The 24,110-nt window shown below is 43.0% G+C and overlaps 2 protein-coding genes across 2 annotated transcripts in view; both read right to left on the reverse strand.

Annotated features, from left to right (window-relative positions):
- Positions 1 to 331: 331 nt before the first annotated feature.
- Positions 332 to 24,110, reverse strand: part of LOC122660989 (transmembrane protein 50A-like) — a 39,704-nt gene continuing 15,925 nt past the window's right edge. Inside the window, exons 3-6 of the mRNA XM_043856267.1 lie at positions 11,779 to 12,014; positions 11,611 to 11,698; positions 2,945 to 3,097; positions 332 to 640 (exon numbers count right to left, since the gene is read on the reverse strand). Coding sequence (XP_043712202.1) covers positions 607 to 640; positions 2,945 to 3,097; positions 11,611 to 11,698; positions 11,779 to 11,911 — 408 coding nt within the window. The 5' untranslated portion in view covers positions 11,912 to 12,014 and the 3' untranslated portion in view covers positions 332 to 606. The remainder of the gene's footprint in view (positions 641 to 2,944; positions 3,098 to 11,610; positions 11,699 to 11,778; positions 12,015 to 24,110) is intronic.
- Positions 21,853 to 23,379, reverse strand: LOC122663371. The gene is made up of 2 exons (XM_043859049.1): positions 23,139 to 23,379; positions 21,853 to 22,184 (listed from the first exon to the last, which is right to left on the reverse strand). The coding sequence occupies exons 1-2, from the start codon at positions 23,377 to 23,379 to the stop codon at positions 21,853 to 21,855; spliced, it is 573 nt and encodes a 190-aa protein (XP_043714984.1).

Below are 24,110 nucleotides of genomic sequence, written 5' to 3' on the forward strand. Positions count from 1 at the left end.
ATGTAACAGATTTTTGCATCCTTTCTGAGTCACCCAAGCCTTGTGACGACTGTTCCCTTCAATCAAATCAAGTTCTACGGGAATATCTCAACGCCCAATTCAACAACATCCAGACCCAAACAAGAAAAAAGTTATGATTTCACAGTTAAAACTTCTAAGCCCCTCCAGCGTAGCAAACAAGAGTTTCCCACTCTCTTCATTCAAAGAAATCTCAACAGAAATGAGGTCATTAAGTCGGGCGGTCTCTTGGTTTACAAATTAGTTGAACATCCCGGATTTGACCCCAAATGACCAACAGTACAAGCCCCCCAACAGTCATCTACTGATCTACCAGTCACACACTGATCTCTATCCTGTAACTTCTGTTATATTTGATAAATCACAATCCCTTCAGCAAGAGTTCATTTCAGCTGGGTCCATTTTTACATACCCGATAGTAGGATTATCAACACAACATTTACAGAAGATTACCTTCCTCAAACCAAAAAAAAAGAATTACAAGAGGTGAGATTTTCTTCTTCACCACTGACAAGACATTAAACACACATTGAAGATAGTTTCATTCATAATATCCAACCCAAATTGTCGGCTTCTCAATTCCCCATCTCAGTCTAAATGAGATGTCCAATACATTAGCCCACTGCACAAGTTAATCAAGTTACAAGTAAGAACACTACATAATAAAAAATGGTGACCACAATCACTAGCATTAACAATAATAATAATAATAATGAAGAACCAGGCTGCTTAGTTGGTACAAAATGACCTAGGCTACAAATCCCCCAACCCAGGAAATTTTTTAATCCTACATACAGTAGTACAAGATATATATATAAAGGATGGGAAAGGTTGGTAGCTGAAATTTTTTTTTTTTTTTTGACTGCCATTGTATTTATGTGATGCAGGCTGGACTATCTCATGTCCTAGATATTAAAAGATAATTGATAATTTTATTTATTTTATAAATTATGACATTTTTTCGCCTTTTTGCGTGTTACCAATATAATATATAATTAATGCAACAAGATTTTTTTCCATGCTTGGAAGACGCCTTGTCCACCGCCACCTTTAGAAATGAATTTCTAACATATGAAGAATTGATTTCTTTAGTTGACCATAAAAATAGATTAGCATCAATTGGATTCCTTATCTTATGTAAAGTTTTGTGGCTTGATCACCTTGTCCCTATGGCTCACCATGCATATTAGTTTTCCCCCCTTGTAATTTTATTTGTCAAACTAAAAAGGCTTGATCTGACAACTTTTGGATTGGCTATATTAATCACAATGCAAAGCTTAACCTCACTCTCTCCTAGGCATCTCACCTACTCAAAAGGCCTCTCACCTCACTGCATCTCACAGCATTGTATTGCGCAGGCAAAACATTCAATTAAATTCATTCAATCGTGTGGGAGGACCTAAGGTCTATTACATTATATTGGACAAACTTGCCTAGAATAAAAATTTCCAGAAATGAGGATTAATAACTTATTCCCCAAGCAATTACATAGTTGCAACTTAAAACTAATATAAAAGGAAATGAAGGACTGAAATAAAAATAATAACTTAAGAAAATAAAAACTAAATCTAACTATGGCTATTGCATGAATAAGGAAAGGACAAAAATAGAAAGTAGACTTCCACGCAAACTGCCTTGGGCCACACAGGATCTTCTAGAAGCATTCCCCACACAAGACAAGTATCGGCTGTGACACTGTTCACATGATCAGTATTTTTTGTCTTTAATTCAATCTCCACCAGCTTTCTTGGGGCCACTCGAGACCTGAAAATACTCCTTCACCTGCTGGCTTGATATGGCAAGATATGGCAGAATTTTGAACGGGAATTAAGGGGCAGAATTCAACCCACGAGATGGGCCAAATATTTGACCTACTTGATAGCCCAATCGATGGACTTGGACTGCATCAACTATACTATGAGAGTCAATCCAGCTAACTTTCTTTCCTCCGTGTGGCAGCCCCTCCCCCCTCCCTCCCTCCCTCCCTCCCTCCCTCCCCAAAAAGGAAAATATATGTCCAATAAAGAAGGGAACAGACCAGCTCAACCAACAGCTCATGCTTGCACTCATCAAGGGTTGGCGATAGAGAAGAAATGTTGTTTCAACTTTTCTCTCCTTCCATATCTATTTATATTTCTTACTTATTTTATTTGGAATTATGGAAACTACAATCTCTCATTCACCCCCTTTATCTTTATCTCCTCTCTACCCAAGACCAATTCTAAGACTCCCACTGCATCTTACAGGATTGCCCTTCGAACTATCCCCAGAAATAGAAGTGCCATGGCCTGCCTTTAACATATTTTTAAAAAAAAGGAAGTGCTTTGGTCCAATATAGGTTCCTTGAAAGCATCTTGCACTAGCATGCCCCCTAACCATGAACTGAAGTAATTAAACTAGACTATGCACTTTTGTTCTTTGATCTTTAATATGATCACCAAATCTTAAATGCTACAGCCTACAAGAAAAGCTTTTCAAAGTAAACATATTCAAATTTAGATCTATATTGGATTTATTCACTCATTCATGAAGATGTTTAAAGCAGGAAGTATATGATGGCTCTCGGATATGTAGTTAATGAGACCAGCTCATTTCTTTTGGGAGAAAAATTAATAGCCTAGAAAGCAATTCTAATGAGAAACTTGTATACCCAATATATCTCTGAACAATTGCGCACATGCTTAGAACGGCTCACTTGCTAGTTGGCAATAATAAGAAGTTAACAACAAGAATCCAAGACCAACCAGCAACTTTTATATCTATACTTTGAGCTCCTCATTTTACATTGGAACCCAGCTCAGCTAATTTTTCTCCGAAAAATTCATAATGATATTATAATTAAGAAATAAGTATCTGTACAGCTGTACTAATAGGATCATTTACTGAAATATCTCCAGGTTGATGTGAAGGCAAAGTGAACATGTACCTGATCAATACAAACACACATTGCAGGACACCTGCAACACCTGTCCACACTGAGGGACCAGATTTCACTACTGAATCTTGTACCAATAATCCCACGGATGCCGCTAGAGATACGAAGGATACAACATACGCAAAGAAAAGCCAAAGCTTCAATCTGCAGCCCAGATATTGTGTTAGTGAAAAGGGTTATTGGATATTGACTGTAATCCCAAAAAAAATAAAAGAGTACCAAAACCAATCTCAAGATGATCCACACTCTTCTGTGACTGTGTTTGTACAATAAAGGGCTTTTGCGGGCCATAAAAGCAAAAAGTGGGTTTGCAGTCCCCAGTTCAGTGGTGATCAATGCGGCCAGCATCAGTTTTTGCTGTTACCTAGCCCTTTTTCAAAAGATAGCTAGCAAAAAGTGCTAACCACCTGCAATCCAAAACTGCCGAGCAACACCTGAGGTGTGGCCAGCAAAGCAGAAAAACACAAGCTGACCTCACATCAAAACATGCTACCCATCCCTTCCCCTCCTCCCCCGTCTCAAGTATGTGATCATGTGCATGAGAGAGTGAGAGTAGGAGAGGAACAGAGGGAGGGAGACTCCCATCAGTGTTGCAAGTTGCAACATTAATAGTAGCACAAAAGATTGAGAAGAATTTTCAGTTTGTATTTACTGTTTAGTCCCATGCAAAATGTATCCCAAGTATAAAGAGTGTATCATTTACATCTAAGATGGAACAAGTGGAAATATGCGTAGATAAACCTATCAATTATAAAAGAACTATAAAGATAATTTCATTGTATTTGAGATGATGAAATGAGACATGAACAACAAAAGTGAAGAAATGAGATATGACCAACAAAACAAACTCTAAGCTCCTACACATCATGATAACGTCATAGGTCATGAGTCATGACAACAACCAATGGTCCTCATTCTTATTGATAAGTCTCAAGACTGGCATTTTAATCCATCGTAGTTTAGTATTTGAAGCAATTAACCAAATGAAGTGGATAACAAACCACAATATGCAATGGGCCAACAATTCATTAGCCTCAGAGAAAATGCAAGGAGCCTACAGAAATATAGATTGATTAAGTATTAAAATCATGCTATAATGAATACTTGCAGTAATTGCCGCTGACATATTAAATACTTAAATGTTAACCAAAGATATTAGTAAGAGTTTAAAAAGGACATCAGAACTCTTTGTTTAGCATGTTATACGTACTTGTGGAATTCAGCTATATCCAGAAGAATATCACTAATGCCAGGTATCAATGATGGTTAATGGTAAGGAAAGATAAGTCTGCTAAATTCTTTTTGCTTTCCTTTTTGGTATAAAAGGCCATGGATAATCTGGCTGCATTTTGGCTGTATCCTATATCTCTGTACATTCTTCTGTTCTTCTCTCAATAAAATCTCTTTCTTTGCCTATCCAAAAATAAAAAGGAAAGGTATGGAAAGGTTATCATATCTTCCAATTTAACATGCTACGCATCAACTAAGAGTTATCTTACCCCTTTCTTCAGGAAAAAATAATAGGAGGTTTCATGGGCCTCTAACCTTGGGAAATCTTTCTGGTATCCTCACAGATTAAAAAGTGAACATGTCAATTCTGTAATCCTTTTTCAGTTTTACTATTACCCAAATCCATTTTTGTCAACAATGCAGAGAAATATTCCTTTTCCTCAGATATCAAAGAGACAAGAAATGAGAGGCTTTGGAGCAACACAGTACATTTATCATACCGTTCTACTTGTTCTTAACTCTCCATTCTTACATATGATCTATTTTCAAGTGTTCATTATTTGTTTCTGCTTTTTGTTTTAATTTATTTATCCATTTTACCAGAAACCATTCGCAGCATTAAGCAGCCACAAAATTTATAGCGTTTATCTTATCCCACCCTCCAAAGAAAAAAGTCAGAACAAGCCTCCCGCTACTGCAGGGTCTGGGAGGGGCAAATGTATGCAGCCTTACCCCCTTCTTCGCAGGAGAGGCTGTTTCCAAGATGTGAACCCGCAACTTAACCGTTGCACCAAGGCTCGCCCACTAACCAACCAGAACAAATATTGAGTTATTAACTAACATGAAAATCCCCTTAGATCATGTAGGACAATTCACAAAGTTTTTAGACCAATCATGGTTACGCAAAAACCAAATTTACCCACAAAAGAAGGTAGAAAGGATAGGAAGTGAAAGAACAATTTGTAAGAATAATGAAGAAAAAGTGTGAAACAAAACTTACCTTTAAAAAAAGGATGTGCGAACAAATTTTATCTCAGATAAAGCTGATGCTGACTTTTTGTGATCGAAGTCATCAGAGAAAGTAGGAGAGGGGAAGACATAATCTTCGAAGATGCCTATGGATGCTTCCAGTCCACTAGACCAGAATGTCACCGTCAATGAAAGGAGAAATAGAGAATTCAAACGATGCAATCATTATCGTGGCTGGACCACCATGACCCAATCTGGAAATCCAGACCAAGGCGAACCCAACCCAAACTGGGATTTTGGTCCAATAAGGGTTCGTAGAGGTTTATTTAGTTATTTGGGGATATTTTTGCAATTGCATTTAATTTCAGGGAGAGGAATTTACACGCTGCCCGCTTATATTGGCATCTTACACGCCAAGCCAATAAAGGGCAGCCAAACAGTATATTTAATAATGAGAGAGAAGGGTGACCACAAATTTAATGAGGAGAGAAACAGTGAGAGGAAGCACACACTGACAATGTGTACTCCCTTTTCCCTTAATTCTACTTTAAAGTCGGATATATGTAGGAGATTAGATTGACTTGTTAGTTTCCTTATTTGAGTCATTTCCAGTTTCACATTTCCTTATTACAGTCAATATTAGTTGGTAACATCTATACATACTATGTAACCTAACGAGAATATTGGATTGTGAATTTAGATGAAGTTGCAATTACCAGAGCTTGGAGCCAAGAGTTGGCCATGTGTGCTTCCTCCCTGTCAAGTAAATCCTTCTTACCATTCATTCTTCCTTTCGTTACTGTTCTCCTTGGTTTTTCTTTAATTTCTTTCCCCTGCCCTGATCCCAGCGATACCCACGACCAGTCACATCTGGCATTCAATCTCCCTCACTCCTTTCTTTCTCTACAACTTTGGGAGATCATTCATCACCCTTGGGCACTCTGCATGCAAACCCTCTGCCCTGGATACTGCTTGGACTAGGAGTTTCAAACAGAAACTCAGTTCTGAGTTTTGTTCTTCCGCTAGACCTGAGTTGCAGCAATTTTATTTCATCTTCTGATCTGTCTTGAGTGACTATCAGTTGTAATCAATAAAACATTGAATTATCGACATCCCCCAGAATTTTCGTGTTAATCAAAGGACGCTTAAGAGGGTTCTATCAAGTGGAATCGAACCTGGTCTACAGCCAATACAATACTGTCGAGGGGAAGAAGCTTTTTCTTTCTATTTTCCATAAAGGGCAGATTTTATTAGATTACCCTTAAGCACTTATTTCCTTACGTTATTTCTGTTTGACTCCCATCCTTTCGGAAATCCAAGATATGTCCTTCCCTCAGAGGAAGAAGCTTTTTCTCTCTATTTTCCATAAAGGGCAGATTTTATTAGATTACCCATCCTTCCAGAAATCCAAGATATGTCCTTCCCTCCTCTGTCTAATGCCCATTTTGTCCCTGCCCTTGTTGCTTCCTTGAAAGGGTTCTCAACTTCCATATATTGATGGAATAACCACTTAGCCATTAATTAAAGATATTTATCATTTTTGGGGGCCCATGCGACCTAGTGGTTACATATCGAGTCAGGAAACAGCCTCTCTGCAAATTGGGGGTAAGGTTGCATATATTATGACCCTCCCCAGACCCCTCAGTGGTGGGAGCCTCGTGCACTGGGTATGCCCTTTTTATCATCTTTGTGGGCCCATAGTACTCCCAAAGTATGGTTTTATGACTTAGGATTGCATCATCAAGGCACTAATTTAGAGCCAATAGAAAATGTGAAGTAGAAATACGAAATTCACTATGCAAGTGGTTTATCAAGAACTACTAGATGCAGTCCAAAGGGCCTGGAATTTCATAACAAACACATTCATTTCCAGACAAACCAATTTCCCAACAAAGAAATTGGTTGACTAATATATGCAACATTTATATAGAGAAATCTGTAAATTCTTAGCTCAACATAGCAACTAGAAAGGGGGAGAGAGACAAGAGATAGACAAGTGCGATGATCCCATAAGCCATAAAGATGATCAACGATCTGCGGAACAGATACAAAGGGTCGAGTGTCAAAAACATGAACTGTCTGGGAAAGCAAACCACCAAGTCAAGGCACAGGATATCAGTTTTTCTTCTAAATGCAATATTTTGCTCTTTATTTTCTTTATTTTTATCTTATTTGATTTGCTTCTACAACAACTCAGCCTTATCCCAACTAAATGGGGTCGGCTACAGGGATCCTTCTTGCCCTCCAATCAGCTCTATTCGAGGTCATACTTGATACCTAAAGCTATGCATGTCTTTCCTCACCACTTTCCCTAAGGTCATCTTAGGTCTGCCCCTGACTCTTTTAATTCCTTCAATCTGAATCAAATCACTCCTCCGTACTGGGGCATCCAAAGGTCTCCATTGAACATGGCCATGCCACCTCAAATGACTTTCTCGTAGCTTATCATGTATCGGAGCTACTCCAAAATCAGCTCTAATATGATCATTCCTTACTTTATCTTTCCTAGTTTTGCCACTCATCCATCACAACATCCTCATTTCCATTATACTGAGTTTATCTATATAATACTTTTTAACTGTCAAACATTCCGCACCATACATCATAGCCAGTGGTATGACTGTCCCATAAAATTTTCCTTAGTTTTAAAGGAATAAGTTGATCACACAACACTCCGGATGCACCTCTCCACTTCACCCATCCTATTTGCTTCTAAAACATATAAATACAGGTAAATAATCCCACAGATCATAAAGGATGATATCGTGTGGTTCAAAACTCTTAAGAAAAATAGACACAATGGGGCACGCAAAAGAACCTTTTCAGAGAAACTCGTGAACGCATTCTAGAGACCACTATGCATTGTCATGAAAGAGGGAAAGGAATTAGAAAATGACAAGTTAAAGCCAACGCAAGTGTCAAAAACAATTCATGTGTTCCATATTGAAGCTAGTTTATCAGCTGCTTTAGCTGTCTAACACTGGGCCAAAATTTTGGGTGAGAAAAAGGGATCAGCCCATTGTGAGCACTTTTTATCCTGATGGATCTTCTTGATAGTGCACATGTATTAGGAAAGGGGGCTGGATATACACGTGTTAAGTGTTCTATGTAGCAGTATCCTTCATAACAAAATTATAATTCATGATAGACTCCCAACTTTAGCAGTTAATTCAGTAGTAGCGAAGTAGTAAGCTCAGGTGTACTATTAAACTCCTTGAGGAATACATGAAAAACAAACTAAGAGGGGCATCTTCTAAAGCACCTTGGTCTTTCAAATTTAACACTTCATCATTATCATGTTAAAAACTCAAAGCCATGTTTGATTATCAAGAGAAAGTAGGAAACTTCAAAAAAATTTGGGAGGAGGACACTCTACACTTTCATTTTCTTGTACATCCTAGAGCTCGGTTGACAACTAAACACAGACAAAGGCTCCAAGCATAGCTATCAAGGCGCCAAGGCACTGGCTAGGAGCTTTGGAGCATAGGGATCTAGGCGAGGCCTTATTGGTCAAAGCTCGTAGAAAATTGGGTTTACTTTAGGACTTTTCAGATTATGTTAGTAAGAATTACTTACTAATATCTTGGCCAACTTATGTTAATAGTCACTCTACTTAATAGTAAAATAAAGTAAAGAGGAGATATTAAACATTCACCAATCAATCGATGATCATTCAGCATTCATCAAGTCAAGCAATAAACAATCAAATATTTGTTTTTCCAATTACTATGATTTTAAGGCTTAGTTATCTTCATTTTCAAATTTCAACCCCTTAGTTTTACTGTTTTTCCAATTTTAACCCCGATTAAGTATATAATAAACTGCAAAACATACATCCATACACGAGTTTCTTTCTTCATCATTTAAGGCACAAAATTGCTCTTGTCTAGTTCAAAACCTAGCCAAGGCCTTGATGACCAAAGCAACACCTTGGCAACCATGCAAACACCTAGGCAAGGCGAGGGACAAGTTGTAAAAAAATAGGTGAGTGCAAGCTTGCCCATTCAGAAAGGGCCTTGGGACCTAAGCAAAGCCTATGGCTCCAAGGAGTTATTGTCTCAATTCTCAATTTGTATTTGAAGCTTTTCCACATAAATTGCAGTGTAAAGTGGTTGACATGCTTCCTACTCAACTCAAATGCTTTATCATATTGTTCCTTTTGAAATATGAATGTTAAAAAGATAGGGACCACCGAACAATCTCATCGGGAAAGGACCTTCTTCATTATCAACAAAGAAAAAAGAAGTAAAATTCCTCCCAAATTGCAAACTGAATCCCCCCGCATCATACTAAAATACAAAATTACATAGTCGTCACGGCTGTTAGGCGACCCAAGGCATTGGCGAGGGTCCAAAATAAAGGCAACAACAAGTAGGCAGTCAAGGCGTTCAAGGCGCACGCCTAGGCGATGCCTTGACAACTATGAAAAATTACCCTCAGAACACTAAGTGGGTCATACACTCTAAAAATGTTAACACCAATCATATAGCAATCTAATATTCAGCTGTCCTAAAAGCCTTTTGAACCAGATAGTCCATTGAACAGTCAACAGTTTTTAGTGAACTTTTTTTTTTTAATTGGGGGGGGGGGGGGGGAGGTCAAGCTTACATTTTAAACAGCCAGGAAAAACATAGTTTCTGCGGACAAACACAAGAAAAATGACTTTCACATATAGAGTTAAGAGATTATCATTCAGTAAGCACACTTCTATCAGGCCAAGATGTTTGTTCAAAAGCTTATGCATCCAGCCAAAGTATAAGTCCTTCAGAAAAATAGTGACATCATTATTAATAAGGATGTCACAGCTAGTTATTAATGCACAATCAAACTTTTGACTGAAGTACGGATTAGCATTTGATCTAGGGCAATCTCGACTTTTCCAACTGAAAAAAGAAGGAATGCTGAAGAAGTTTTGATCCCATTTCCCCAGCATCCGCGCAATAATACAACTTTTGAGGATCAAGAAGAACTACTCACCTAAAATAACTCCATTATCAAACCAATCATTTCTTCCAGACCAGGGTTTAAAACACAGAATCAGGATCTGGATCATCCTTGGAAATCGGCATATTCCAGGCATATAGGGTAATTGCATACAGGATCAGCCCAATCCGGATTGGGCAGAATTGGGATCAGCTTTGGCAGATTTGGATCCGATCCGATCTTAAAACCCTTTTCCATACTTTCTAATCCATTTCTCCTTGAGCTATAAGTATATGATCTATATCCTCTTGTGGAAATGTTTCATTACATTCTTGTGATCTTCAAACTCAATACCACAAAGAACACAGAAAGTGAAACTAAAGTTGTCATCTCCAATTCCAACCATTCCTAATCAAACCTTACAAATGAAAAAACTCTTTTCCAACTGTGTAGTTGCTTGCCTGTTCGTTACAATTACTTCCACCCATAATTAATCCTTCATTCCAATATAAATTAATACACCTCAATTTTCCTAACTTCAGATGTGACTGATTTCAGCATGTAAATACAAAGAAACATTTTAGCATCTTAGTAGATGATTTGAAGAAGTATTGCAAAGTAGACAAACTTGCCTCCTTTGAAAAGTAATTCTTCCCCTGGGATGTTAATCTTCAGTCAAAATGGTTCACTCAAACTTTGAAGGAATCCATTTAGCACTTCAACAAAAAGAAATTGGAAAATAAAGACCATCTGTAATCTTCTCATACAGACCCATTTCAGAGAGAGGGAAAGGTAGGAGAAGATTGTCTTCTGTATACTGCTTTTGTTCTTGAAAAGCCTGAAAGACCTCCATTTGACACCAATTAGTCCATTCCTCACAGCTGTCAAAGCAAATTTTCCAAAGGAAGTGAAAAATTTATCTGCCAGTACACTCTACATTATTCTTTATTATGCAAAAATATTTAAGATTTTTCTCATAGATATGGATTGGAGTTTACCTTGGCAGTTGGCACCCATTCACACTTCCCTACATTTCTTCATAAACTTTGATTTCCAGGTTTCACTTAAAATACAATTTCCAAGAGAACTCAAAAGGTTATAATTGCTAATCATCAAATCATTGGATCTCTTAAATGTAAGCCGTGTTTCACACAGTCATCAATTAATCAATGAACTTCTACTAATCCTAATTATGTGCTCATCCCAGACATTAAGTTATTTCCTGGCCAGTAGAACCAAATCAAACCTGCGTTAACTTATAAGTAGAGAGCCTTCAAGACACACTACTTCAAAACTTGGATTGCACCTAAAGTAACCCTCAAGTTAGCATATTTAAGCAATTACGATTAACGATCGCCTCTTCATTCAACAATAGATAATACCCAAATGCTCTCAACAAGAATCAAGCAAAAATCAAGAATTTACAGAAACCAAGCGACCCAAACACCATAGCAATAGAATTAGCACTACGGAAGAGCAATAACCAAAAATGAAATTAAGCATTAAAAAATCAAATTTTCGAATAAATGACTAACCTCCACTCTCCTTCTTCGTAGGGAGAGTAATCAATGTCTTCTTTTCTGACGCTATTGAACATCAGAGCGGCCAGCGATGCGAAAATACCTGTCAAAGAAGAAACGAATTCGAAAACCTTAACGATATACTATTAAAGAAAAATTAAGGACAAAGTGAGAGGAACAAACCCGGGAGGTAATGAACGAAGGAGACCTTGACGGAACTGCAGACGACAGCGTCGACCCAGAACCACCAGCCAGCACCGAATACGGCACCGGCGCAGCCGGGACCGAAGATCGCCCACAGCTCTCCCAACTCCATCTTTCTTTCTTCTAAGAATTTCTTCGAAGCCCTCTTGCTGCTATTTCTGCCAACACCACCAAGGAACCAGCAGAAGCAGCAAAAAGCACGAAGGTAAGGGATGAGACACGAAACTCGAGACAACCACGCAACAGCGTAACAAAATAGTACTCTCGGATCGGTCGTCTGGTTCTGTCCTTTGAGTGGGTGACACAAGTTTTTCAGTGGAGTGGGACCCAACTCATTGCGTGCTACGTATTGTTTTTCCTGGGTTTTTTGTTTTTTTTTGGCAGAAAAACAAAAAGTATTGTTTTTCCTGGTTCAACCGCTGAACAAGCATCCTTACTCTCTTTTTTTTTTCTTTTTTTTTTGTGAAAAAGGAAAGATATAATAAATATATTAACGGGTGAATATTCTCTATGCTGCAGTGCAGGCTTCACTCAGGCACATGGGCAGTCTGTGCAAGGGGAACAGGGTAGTCATTGCGCACATCCCTATGTGCCTGGGCGCAGCCTTTGCTGCAACACAGAGAACAGTGCCCCTATATTAATTTATGAAAGAGAAAATACTAGGAATCATCGACGCAAACACAAAGACCCTAAGAGCTGCTGAAGCTCCTCAAGGATACTAGTTAGGGGAACAAAAGTCTCACCAATAGAGGATTGACTCCTACACAAGTGGTCAGCAAGCCTATTAGTGTCTCACTGAACTACAATCATTCAAAGCAAAAGTTGAGGCTCTATAATGACGTGTAGCTGCTCACATGCGTGCAAGAAGGTTATATCGATGAGGAGGAGGACTAGGTTAGGTTGATTGATAACTTTGAAATTTTTTTTTGGGGGAGGGGGTAAAGGTAAATCTTATTGAAGAACAGTACATGAGGAGCTCAAGGTACTGAAGTTGTTAAATGAAATTGTGACCTAACTTTGAAGTACCTTTGCTTCTGTTGCGTCAGAAATCCTGTTGGAGCGAGCTCTGCCTGCAAGACAAGGATTAGCAAAGAGGATCGGGCGTCGCCGGTGATCTCACTCTGATGCTTAAGTTCGATCTCTAAGCAGCAGTCAATTCAGAAAAAATTCAGATAGATTGGATGTGTGTTACCTCCCTTACTTAAGGTGGTTGAGAAGTAGAATCGTGCCTGAATAGGTAAGCTGGAATCTCGGAGTGGAGTGAGACCATTGTGGAGCGAAGTGTGGGGATAATGCTTATCCGTTACTTCCCACGCGCTGGATTAGGCGTGACGTGGGTGAAAGTCTCGGACCATGTTGGTCCATGGTAAGCTTGGTGTTGTTTACATAAGTTATGGGGGTCGTTCCTCTCATGCCTGGCTATGGCCAGACTGGTGTCATTTACAAGCGAGCGCGTTGCACCCTAGCGGTGCGGGCTAGGGTGCGACCTGGCACCCAGCCCAGTACGATGTTCATAACTTGGTCCTTTCTACGAGCTTGGAGATCATCCTTGTTTGCGCTTGTCAGGCTGCGCAACTTCGTCTTGGACTCACGACCACGATGGCTCGTTCTCGTCCCATCTGATCCTTTGTCCCATCACGAGCCCCCCACTCCCCTAGATGTTGGCATCCTGGGGAGTTAAATCGATTCAAATTCTTTGGCGTCTGATCTCGCACGCTTAAGCCTGACATATTGACGGTTGGTCGTGACTTGACGTTCCAGCCATCGGTCGACACGTGGCCTATGCCATTAAGACACCTCAATCCGAGGTGACGCTTGACGTTCCAAATTCGAACAGACGCGTGGCCGTAGGCATTATGAGGTCTGGGCTAAGCCTATCGTCAGTTGATCCTTGTTGCGCTAATCCACCCGCTACAGTTCAACCACTTGCCTACGCTTTTATTACATCTCGGGCAGATCCAACATCGGCTGTTCTCGGCCCTAAGGTGGACTTACCCCCTGGCCATTGGATTCTAGGGCGCTTCCTCTTCTCCTCTTCATCTATAAATTGGGGCTTCGTCCCTACTGTAATTTCTTATTGATCTTTGGAGAATTTGAATCTTATGCTCTTTTTGCCTTCTATTGTTGTGGTTTCCTGCCGCTGTATTTGTTTCGATGACCGCCATTTTCTTCAACAACTCTCAAGCTCTTTCACTCAAACTTTTCGCTACAAGCCTGTACCACGTGTTCTGTTCGAGCCGTGCTTTTCTTCCCCCAACCTCTGCTACTTTGCCATCAGTAAGTTCATGCCATCATGTCATCTTCTTCTTCTCAAGCCGAGTGCGATAGGGGCTCCGGTGAGGTTGTTAGAATGAGTGGGGGTTCTGACCCCGAAGTGAATTATGAGAGGACCCAAGAGGAGCGATCTGCACTCTTTGGGTCCAAGAAGTTTGCTGCTCAGGCTGGCCGCTTGGCCCAGATTTCTTCTGCCCAATCCAGTGGAGGGGCGCAAGCCTCTGCCGGGGATTTAGAGGAGCACATCATCGAAGGCGGCGGCGCTCAAGACGAGGAGGAGGTGGGAGTTCAGGTGAAACCCACCAGCGTGGCTGCTTTCGAGAGTACCATGACTGAGCACTCATTAGCTACTCTTAGGGCCCAGTATGGATTCCCCCCAGAGGTTGAGACATGGTTACCCACCAGAGCCAGGAGGTGGGAGTTCTAGTGTGGCCTTCGTTTCCCTATTCACCAGTTTGTTTTGGACGTACTGCGTCACTTTACGATCTCCCCCAGTCAGTTAGGGGTGAATTCCTGAAAGCAACTTTTTGGTTATTACTTGTTCTTTGCCCAGCTCGGCCGTGAGGCCTCATGGGTGCTTTTCCTTTATTTTTATCACCTAAAGAAGACCAACGACGAGTGGTTCTATGTGGCTCTACGTGGTACGACGGAGCCACAGAAACCCAAAGAGTTCATAAGCCATATGCCCCGCTCCGCAAAGAAGTGGAAAGATCGTTTCTTCTTCACGTGCATCAAGAGCGACCCCTTCAAAGCAGAGTGGGAGTGGGTGTGGCTGAAGTATGTGAACATGGTCCCCATGCTGAGTTCATAAGACCAACGGTCTCTCGAGCTCATCGCGTAGGGCGTGGCCTTCGACGTGCACAATCTGACAGATGAGGCTCTGTTGGTTAGGCACGGGCTAAGCTCAGCACGGGGTGAGTTTTTTTACTTGCAACCTTATTTTACTTTTGCTGTAGGACCGCGAGCTATTACTGACTTGTCTCTATTTTCTTTTCAGTGGACTATGAGCCCAACTTGGATGAGCTCCGCGGGGAGGCAGAGGTGGAGAGGTAACAAGTCTTGGCGCAGCAGCCCAAGCGGCAGACCCGTTCTTCCTTATCGGGCATCACCATTGGGGGTTCCGCGACCTCTACCATCGGCCAGGAGAAGCAGGAGCTCCCCTCGAAGGGTAAGGGGAAAGTGGAGAAGGGCAAGGACAAGGTGGAGAAGTCCACCAAGGCCCTACCACTGAAGGTCTCCGAGAAGCAAGCTCGTGACGAAGTGGTGGATCTCGATCCACCTCTGAAGAAGGCAGCGCTGGGGGTAGGGTCCTCAGAGAAGGCTCCCCAGGACACGAAGTAAGCCCCCCAAGATCCTGCAAAGGGGGGTACTTCCAAGGGCGAGAAGGGCCTACCCCCTCTAAAGGGGAAAAAGAGCCTCCAGTTCCAGTGGGAGGTCTACGAGGGCGAGTCAGCCTTTGACTACCCCCTAGTGGCAAAGGAGCTGATGGATTATGGTCCCCCTCAGGATGTGGCTGCCATTCGTACCCAGTCCGACGAGGAGCTTATGGACTCGTTCACACAGGACTTTGCCCAGGTGAGCCTCGAACTTGGGTCCTTTCATTATTTCTGTGCTAGGCATTTCAGACATCACTTTGTTCCTTGCAGGTTACTCGTGGAGCGAGCGAGCTCTGATGGAGGGTGGCGAGCCTAGCTGCAACCTGCGAGGAGGAAAAGAGGAAAAGGAAGGTCGCGGAGGAGCAGGTGATGAATATCGAAACCCAAATCTCTATGCTGGAGGCTGCGGCCAAGGATCATCAGGAGACGGTTCAGTCTTTTACTGAGCGCATAGAGGTACTGGAGGAGCAAGTGGCGCAGGAGAAGAGAAAGACTGAGCTGGAGAAGAGGACCACCTCTATCCAAGAAGAATTTTTTAACTTCCAAGCGCAACAGCCCACAGTGATCAAGGAGGCCGTCAAGAAAGCCTTGGAGACCTTCAAGATTTCCTAGGAGCTGAGGGATCGCATGAAAGAGGTGAACCGCAAGGGTTACAGGGGCGATGTGATTGATATAATGAAGCACGTCCTCGAGAAGACCCCGGGCTATGACTTCTCGGGCTTTAAATATTACATCCCCACTGTTCCTACAACTCCCGTGGTGCTAGTGGCCTCCAAAGGCCCTACGGTTGAAGGCGGTCTCCCTGCTCCAGTGCTTCCTCCTGCAACTACTACAACCATCGCTGATGAGACTACTCCTCCTTATCCTCCTGCGGTGGACCAAACTTCCGGTGATCCTCCCACAGTGGCCCGAACTTCGAACGATCCTCCTCCGATGGACTCAACCTCGGCCCTTGCGACCTCTGCCTCAGATCCACAGGCCAAGAATTGAAGATTTTGTAGTTCTTTCTTCTTTTCTTTTTTTTTTTGCACTGTGTAAATATTCAGCCCGTCATCAATGAAAGATATTTTTCTTAAGTATCAGAGCACGTTCCTTCTTCTTCGTCCTTCCCTTTCTTTAGATCGCCTGTTCTTGAAATTGAACTCCCGTGTCGACCTCCAAGGTCGTGCTTTCTGGCCAGCCCTGTGGACTGGGCTTTCCTGTCAACTTTTAAAGTTGGCCTCCTACACCTGCTATTTGTGCCGTTTTCTTTTCCTCGTGACTCAAGCGTCATCATGATTTTGAGTCTCCCCCGAGATTTCCTGTGGATTTCCCACGCAAGCATTTAGTGTCTTTCCTTTTTTACTAACATGCGATTTACCCTTGCCATTAATGGAATTGGCATTGAAGTTGAATTGCCACTTCGATAATGGTGCCGTTTAGGTTTCTCGGAGAGGCCAATAGCCAATGGGACACGGGCACGTGGCCCTGTGCGTAATGGTTTTGGCACGGAAACCGAATCATCGTCCTTGTAACTATTTAGGTTAGGGCATGTGTCTTGGACGTAACTTCCCCTTCACGTTATTCTTAATCTCGAGCCGTCGCTTAATTCTTTAAATAGGGGCTATGCCCTTTGTTCCATGTATCTTTCACAGATCTATGGATTCCTTTTTGTCGTTGCACTGCTTTTCTCTTGAAGGTTCATACCTTCTCCGCCGCTCACGATGCCGGCGCCTTTTCAGATATAAGGGCTGCAAATTTCGGGAGGCCTATTCTTCTTGTTGGTGCTTCTTTCGGCTTTAATCTTCAATCAACAGTGACCCTTACAAGTTCAATCCTCAATCGACATGTAGTGTCTTTTGGGTGACTGGCTGTGAGGGTTCCTCTCTGTGTAACATCCCATTGCCAACTCTTAGGAGTGGGAATGTTATATCAGAGAGGTGGAGAATCTTGACGAGGCTGCCCTCTTCCGATCTAGCTATTAAAGGATTTGGATGGTTGTGATGTGGAACCATCAGTGCACTGGAGAACCCAAGCCAATAATACGCTTGTGCTCTTCAAGCTCTTCGTTCCTTGCGGAGGTAGAGGAGCAGAAACATGGTTATTTTGTTGCTTTAGCCCTCTAATGGTGAATTCCATTTGTCAGAGTAGTCTTGTTATGCCCCCATTCCTAAACCACTGGGAATGCAATCGGAGCGTACCAATACACTCCCAAACCGCCAAAATCACAGATGCAGCATGCAGAATTAACTCATACACACGATCACAGAAGATCAAAACAGGTTAAAATAGTAATATCAGAGTTTACAGAGTGTACGTGATAACTTATATAATGTCGTTTCAGTTACCCTCCCATTACAGATCATTCCAATAAGGACCTATGTATTACTTACTGTATAAATAATACATCTATCATGAAAGGAATCAAAAGAATACACCTGTAAATCAAAAAGGAATAATAAAGTGTATCAAAAGATGGCCACCAGCCATAAGTCACTGTCCCGCCAAGGAACACACATCACAGCAGTACTCCGGTCCATGCTCCATGATCTTCGGAGCCCACCAATCAACGTAACCAGTCTCAGGAGTCTCGTACTCCACGTCGCCCTGCTCAAATGTACCTGCATCATCTAAAAATATGTTTCCTCGAGGAGTGAGCTCCAACTGAGCCCAATGAGTGGCTAAGCCACACAAGCATACACAATAATAATGAATGGGGTTGACTGCAAACCATACATGATGGACCGATACCAAGGTGTCCCATACCACCAAGATAGACCGTACATCACATACAATTTATAATCATGCTACATGAATGAATGATGATGTGTAGTTTTATTATTATCCACCTAACAACACAACTAAGTCAGGTATAGCACTATAGCAACACCTTAGGTAGCATCCCCGACATCGGTACCATAAACGGATGGTATACCGGCGATGACAAACCTGAGTTACGCTGGAAGCCTGCCGTACCGGTCTCCACCAAGAGATATATGCAAACCCCCAAGTCAAATCTCGTCCTAGCATTCGGCCCAAAATACGGTCGGTGCCCGAACTTCCCGGGTGGGTATACCTGAATAACGGTCGGAACCCACGGATTTGACCGACACCTAACCCCCTGTCGATAAGGGTCATAGTACTGGATAAACATTTATCCTAGCCAGCATTCACCTATTGTATGAGTGAGGTACGCATGTGCATAGGCCAGAGGCCGAGTCCATAGATATCGAAATACGATCGGTCGGCTATCCTCTCTCCCCTATAGCCCATACGTACGCATATAAATACGAGATGTGAATACTGAAGGCAGTCGGCTAGTCACCATCCCGTTTCCACCTAATGCAATGGATAACTCTAATGCAATTTCAAGTACGACAAATCTCAAGCCTAGCACCCACCGGCACTTGGATCCCGCTTTCGAAGCCCTAGATCTACATGCCATGAGTGAATCCATATTATGGAATCCCCAGGTCCAGCACCAACCGGCACCCGAGTCCCATAACTAAATCCAATACCATTCGCACCATAGTACAATAGAATAAATAATATCGCATGACAAGAATGTAAAGTCCTATCAATATCTAACATGCATATTGTCCTGCATCTTAACGATAATTATATAATATAGTACACATGCATGACTGGCATTCGCAACACTCGACACACAAACATTCCATAAATTAAGACGTTTGCTTAACTCACTCACCATGATTCTCAGTCAATCGTCAATACCGAGTTCTTCAAATCGACGTTCGATGCCAAGCACACCGTCCCACGTACTAATACGCCTTCGAATCGGGTCAGTCAACCAAAAGAGGGTGTACAATGTGGGGGAGAGGTTAGTGTCTTAGGGCCAGAGGAGTTGGGCCCCATAAGTTATCAACAAGGCTGAAAATAGGGGACTGGCACATACAGCAAGGCTATGTCATCTGCCTGTCCATGTGCCTGTCCATCTCGGGCCTTCCCACCGGCAGATTTATTTTCTCAGGGATCGGCACTTGCTTGTGCCTGTCCATGTGCCTGTCCCTCTTAGACTTCCCACTGGCACTTGCACAGGGACCGGCACCTGCATGTGCCTGTCCATGTGCATGTCCCTCTCGGACTTCCCACCGGCAGATCTAGTTTCTCAGGTACTGGTACTTGCATGTGCCTGTCCATGTACCAGTCTTGTTGTTCATGCCATTTCGATAATGGTTTTGCAGCCCCAAAGTCTTGGGCTAAAATGGGGTATTCTTAGGGGTTTTGAGGGGTCTATTTGGCCATGAGAACAACTCCAATCAAGGTGCCATAGCACATACCCAACATGGGTTTGTAAACCCAATGATCGAGTGGGTTTTCCTCCATTAAATACATATGGGAAGGAAACTCATGGGTTTGGGTATTGGGGTTTGGAAAACATCTTTAATCAATGTTATTTAACACCCCTCAAACCACACATCTACGGTCTTCCATGAGGGTTGGTGAAACCCATAAATGGAGGTGAATTCTCAATTTAGGGTTCATAAATGGAGAAGGGTGAACGGGGTTCATGGTAGGATTAGGTGTTTTTATAACTAAGCTTCAAAGATTAGCCATTAATGGCCTTTCCATTAGGGTAGGTGAAGCATTCATGGCTCATAATTCCAAACCCTAGGTCTATAAATTAGGAAATGAGAGAGAGAGAGAATGCTCACCAAGGTAGGAGAGCAAGCTTGAGTTCCACCTCTCTCCTTTCTTCTCCACGATTTAGGTTTTCTTTGTGAGGTGAATAGTGGATTGACCCCTATTTACCTCACTTTAGTCTTAAGTCATGTTTGGTTGTCTTAGGTCTTTAGGTCCATTTTAAGTTATTGGGCCCATTATACTACTAGGCCCATAATATGATTAGAGGGGTTATAAAGTCCTAAGCCCATTTTAGTATTTATATTTATGAGTTATTAGGATATTACCTTACTCCCAATCATCTATAAGTGGGATCGGGTACACCGGGCGCGGGCCGGGCGGATCCTTGGAATGAGGAAATTTTAGGAATGCACCCTCGAAGATAAACTTTCCCCTGTCGATGTACCTATCCTCGATGACTTTTCCCGAGTCACGATCAACAATCTTGTGGGATGGCTTGAGTATCATGGCCCACAGATCACGAGCGTACTTTGCCCCTGATTCTACACAAAAGGTTCAAACCAGGCCGGTGGTTAGACCTGGTTTTAAATCGGGTTTTGGGCACGGATTTAACAAGTCTACTCTTGATTCTCGGGGTCGCTTTGTAACAGGTGGTATTGCACCATGAATACCGAGCTCAGTATCGTTCTATATTTGCTACTCCTGTTTCACACTTCTTGACCCCTGGTGTTTGTGCTTCATCAGCCTTCTTCTGTTTGAGAGCACCGAGATGCCCTTCATCGAACTCGTGTTGCTGGTGGGCTTTAGTTTGCCATGTTCTCTCCCACAGTGAAGGGGAACCTGGATCATGAGTCAATCTTTTGTAACTGTTCTTGGATATTGTAATCCCCTCATGTACTTATACTTTTATGCTTTGAAATGTTAATAAAAGAATCTCTTTCTTTTTCACTTGAGTTCTTCTTCGAGTCGCGATCTTACTGCCCTTGCTACTTTAATGCTGACTTTGGAGGTCAGTTTTTAATGTTGTCCATGGAGGTTAAACTTTAATGCTGACCTTAGAGATCAGTCTTTCGTGCTGACCTGAGAGGTCAGTCTTTCGTGCTAGCTCCACGAGCTAGGCTTTCGTGTTGACCTTTAAAGGTCAGACTCTCGTGCAAGTTCAATTAGCTAGACTTTAAGAACGACCATTTAGGTCAACGCAAAACTATGAGCCCAACTATAGACAAAACCGTGATCACGAACTGATATTTTATTGATTCACGAGCAACTTTTACAACAACCTCAATGACTTTACTGATAAAAATTTTTCAGATTCTTTGAATTCCAGGGTCGTGGTATCTTGTTGCCCCTCGGGGTCTTCAAGCAATAAATGCCTGGCCTGATCTGCTTGGAGACCACATATGGTCCTTCCCAGTTTGTGTCTAGCTTGCCTTGGTGTTGAGGTTGGGAGGCGCGGTATGGATGCAAACTTCTGGCACTGCTCGCACCTTCTCACATACTGGATCGCTTCTTTCTGCATATTGGGCCAGTAGAACCCTGCTCTTAGCACTTTATAGGACAGGTGGCGCCCCCCCATATGACTGCCGCATATGCCTCGGTGAACTTCGGTCAGGGCGTTTAGAGCATGTGTGGGAGTCAGACACTTTAGTAACGGACCAAAGATTGACCTTTGGTATAGCTCCCCCTCCACCATTGTATATCGAGCGACGCGACCTTGAACCTTACGCGCTTTGATCCTATCTTCGGGCAGAACATCGTCCCTCAAGTATGTGACGATCGGGTCCATCCAACTGGGCTTGACCTCGATCTACGCAACCTCTCAGACTTGGTGGGAGTGTTTCGATAGCAGTTCAATGTACACTGACCCGTCCAACTGAGCCAGTGCCTCTGTTGATAGGCGCGATAGTGCGTCTACCTTCTCATTCTCATTCCGGGGCACTTGCCTCATCTCGAACGCATCGAACGAGCTCACCAAGCTCTTGGCGACTTCTAGGTATGCCGCCATGCGATTGTCTTTGGTTTCATAATGCCTGTTGACCTGGTTCACGACCAGCTGTGAGTCATCTCGCACTATCAGCCTCTTGACCTGTATGGCCTTGGCCGTTCTCAGCCTTGCTATCAGTGCTTCGTACTCCACTTCGTTGTTTGAGGCTGGGAAGTTAAGGCATAGCATGAACTATATTCTGAAGCCCTCTGGGCTCGTTAGAATGAAGCCAGCCCCCCTGACCTCTGAATTGCTCGACCCATCCACGAACATGGTCCATGACAACTCTGGGCTGGTCTCTACTTCCATTTGGTCCTCCTGTTCCGATGCGTTCTCATTTTGTGTAAACTCGACCACGAAATCTACCAAAGCTTGGCCCTTTATGGCCATCCTGGGCCAATACTTGATCTAATACTCGCTCAGTTCTATAGCCCATGTGGTGAATCTCCCAAACACGTCTGGCTTGTGGAGCACTTTCTTTAGCGGTTGATTAGTCATGACCACTATGGGGTAGACCTGGAAGTATGACCTCAGCTTGTAGGCTGCCTTCACTAGGGCGAACGCGAGCTTCTCGATCTGGGGATAGCGCATTTCAGCGTCTAGCAGCACATGGCTGACATAGTACACTGGCTTCTGTACCCCATCTTTTTCTCTTACCAAGGTCGTGCTCACTACTACGGGGGATGTGGCTAGGTACAGTAGTAGCTCTTTTTTGGGAATTGGTCGCGCCAGCAGCGGCGGGTTGGCTAAGTATGCCTTTAGATCTTTAAAGGCCTTCTGGCATTCCTTAATCCACATGAAGCCTTTGATGTCCTTCAAGTTCTTCAAAGTCTTAAAGAACAGTAAGCATGTGTCCCCCGATCATGACACAAACCATGCTAGCGCTGCCACTCTTCCGTTTAGTCTTTGTACCTCACGGACGGTCCTGGGCGGGCTCATCTCTTGGATGGCCTTGATTTTTGCTGGGTTGGCCTCATTCCCTCTTTGAGACACCATGTAACCCAGGAACTTACCAAAGCTGACCCTAAAGGTGCACTTGGCTAGGTTCAATTTCATTTAGTGGGCCCGCAGCACTTGAAATGCTTCGTCTAGGTCGGCCAGATGATCTCAGGCCCTTATACTCTTCACCAGCATATCGTCCATGTACACCTCCGTATTTCTGCCTATCTGAGCCTTGAATAGCTTGTTTACCATTCTTTGATAGGTCGCCCCCGTGTTCTTCAGGCCAAAAGGCATCACCAGGTAGCAGAAGTTTTCCTGGTCAGAATGAAATGTTGTATACGCCTCATCCCCTTCCTTCATCAGGATCTGGTTGTATCCTGAGTATGCATCCATGAAGCTTAGCCTCTCATGCCCTGCCATTGCGTCTATCAGTAAGTTGATTCTTGGCAGTGGATACTCGTCCTTGGGGCACGCTTTGTTGAGGTCGGTGTAGTCTACTCACATCCTCCACTTCCCATTGGGCTTGGGGACCATTACCACGTTGGCAAGCCAGGTGGGAAACTGCTCTTCCCTGATAAAGCCGGATGCCTTCAATTTCTCAATTTCTTCTTTCATCGCAGCCTATCATTCTGGGGCGAACGTCTTCCTTTTCTGCTGCACTGGCTTTCTGGTAGAGTCCATGTGCAGGGCGTGCTCAGCAATGTGGTGTGGTATGATTGGCATGTCAGCTGTTGACCAGGCAAACACGTCCTTGTTCTTCTGGAGGAACGAGGTGAGCTCCCTTGCTTCCTTGCTTCGTCACTCTTTAGCAAAGATCCGATCCTCACAGTTCTTGTGGGATCCTGCTCGTCCAGTGGGACCTCAACGAGCTCTTCAACCGGCTCGCTCCACTGGTAGCGCTTATCCCCTTCGCGATTATCCGCGACTTCCATAGGGTACGCTGTTCCCCTATAGTTACCCTTGATCTATTTCAGGAAAGCAGCGTGGCATTCGCAGGCCTTCTTCTGCTCTATCTGGCACTACCCTATGCCATTCGGGGTAGAAAACTTGACTTTCAGGTGCTTGGTGGACACCACAGCTCCCTGCTCGTTCAGGCTTGGTTTGCCTAATATGACGTTATAGGCAGTCGCCACTCGAATAATAATAAAGTT

This window comes from Telopea speciosissima, chromosome 5 (assembly GCF_018873765.1).
Source record: "Telopea speciosissima isolate NSW1024214 ecotype Mountain lineage chromosome 5, Tspe_v1, whole genome shotgun sequence".
Lineage (NCBI taxonomy): Eukaryota > Viridiplantae > Streptophyta > Magnoliopsida > Proteales > Proteaceae > Telopea > Telopea speciosissima.

Coding starts and splice junctions, on each gene's coding strand:
- LOC122663371 (XM_043859049.1), bottom strand. CDS start 23,379: ATGGCAGGGCATGAGAGGCTAAGCTTCATGGATGCATACTCAGGATAC. Junction 22,185..23,138: donor GGACGATATGCTGGTGAAGA/GTATAAGGGCCT, acceptor TTAACTTCCCAG/CCTCAAACAACGAAGTGGAG.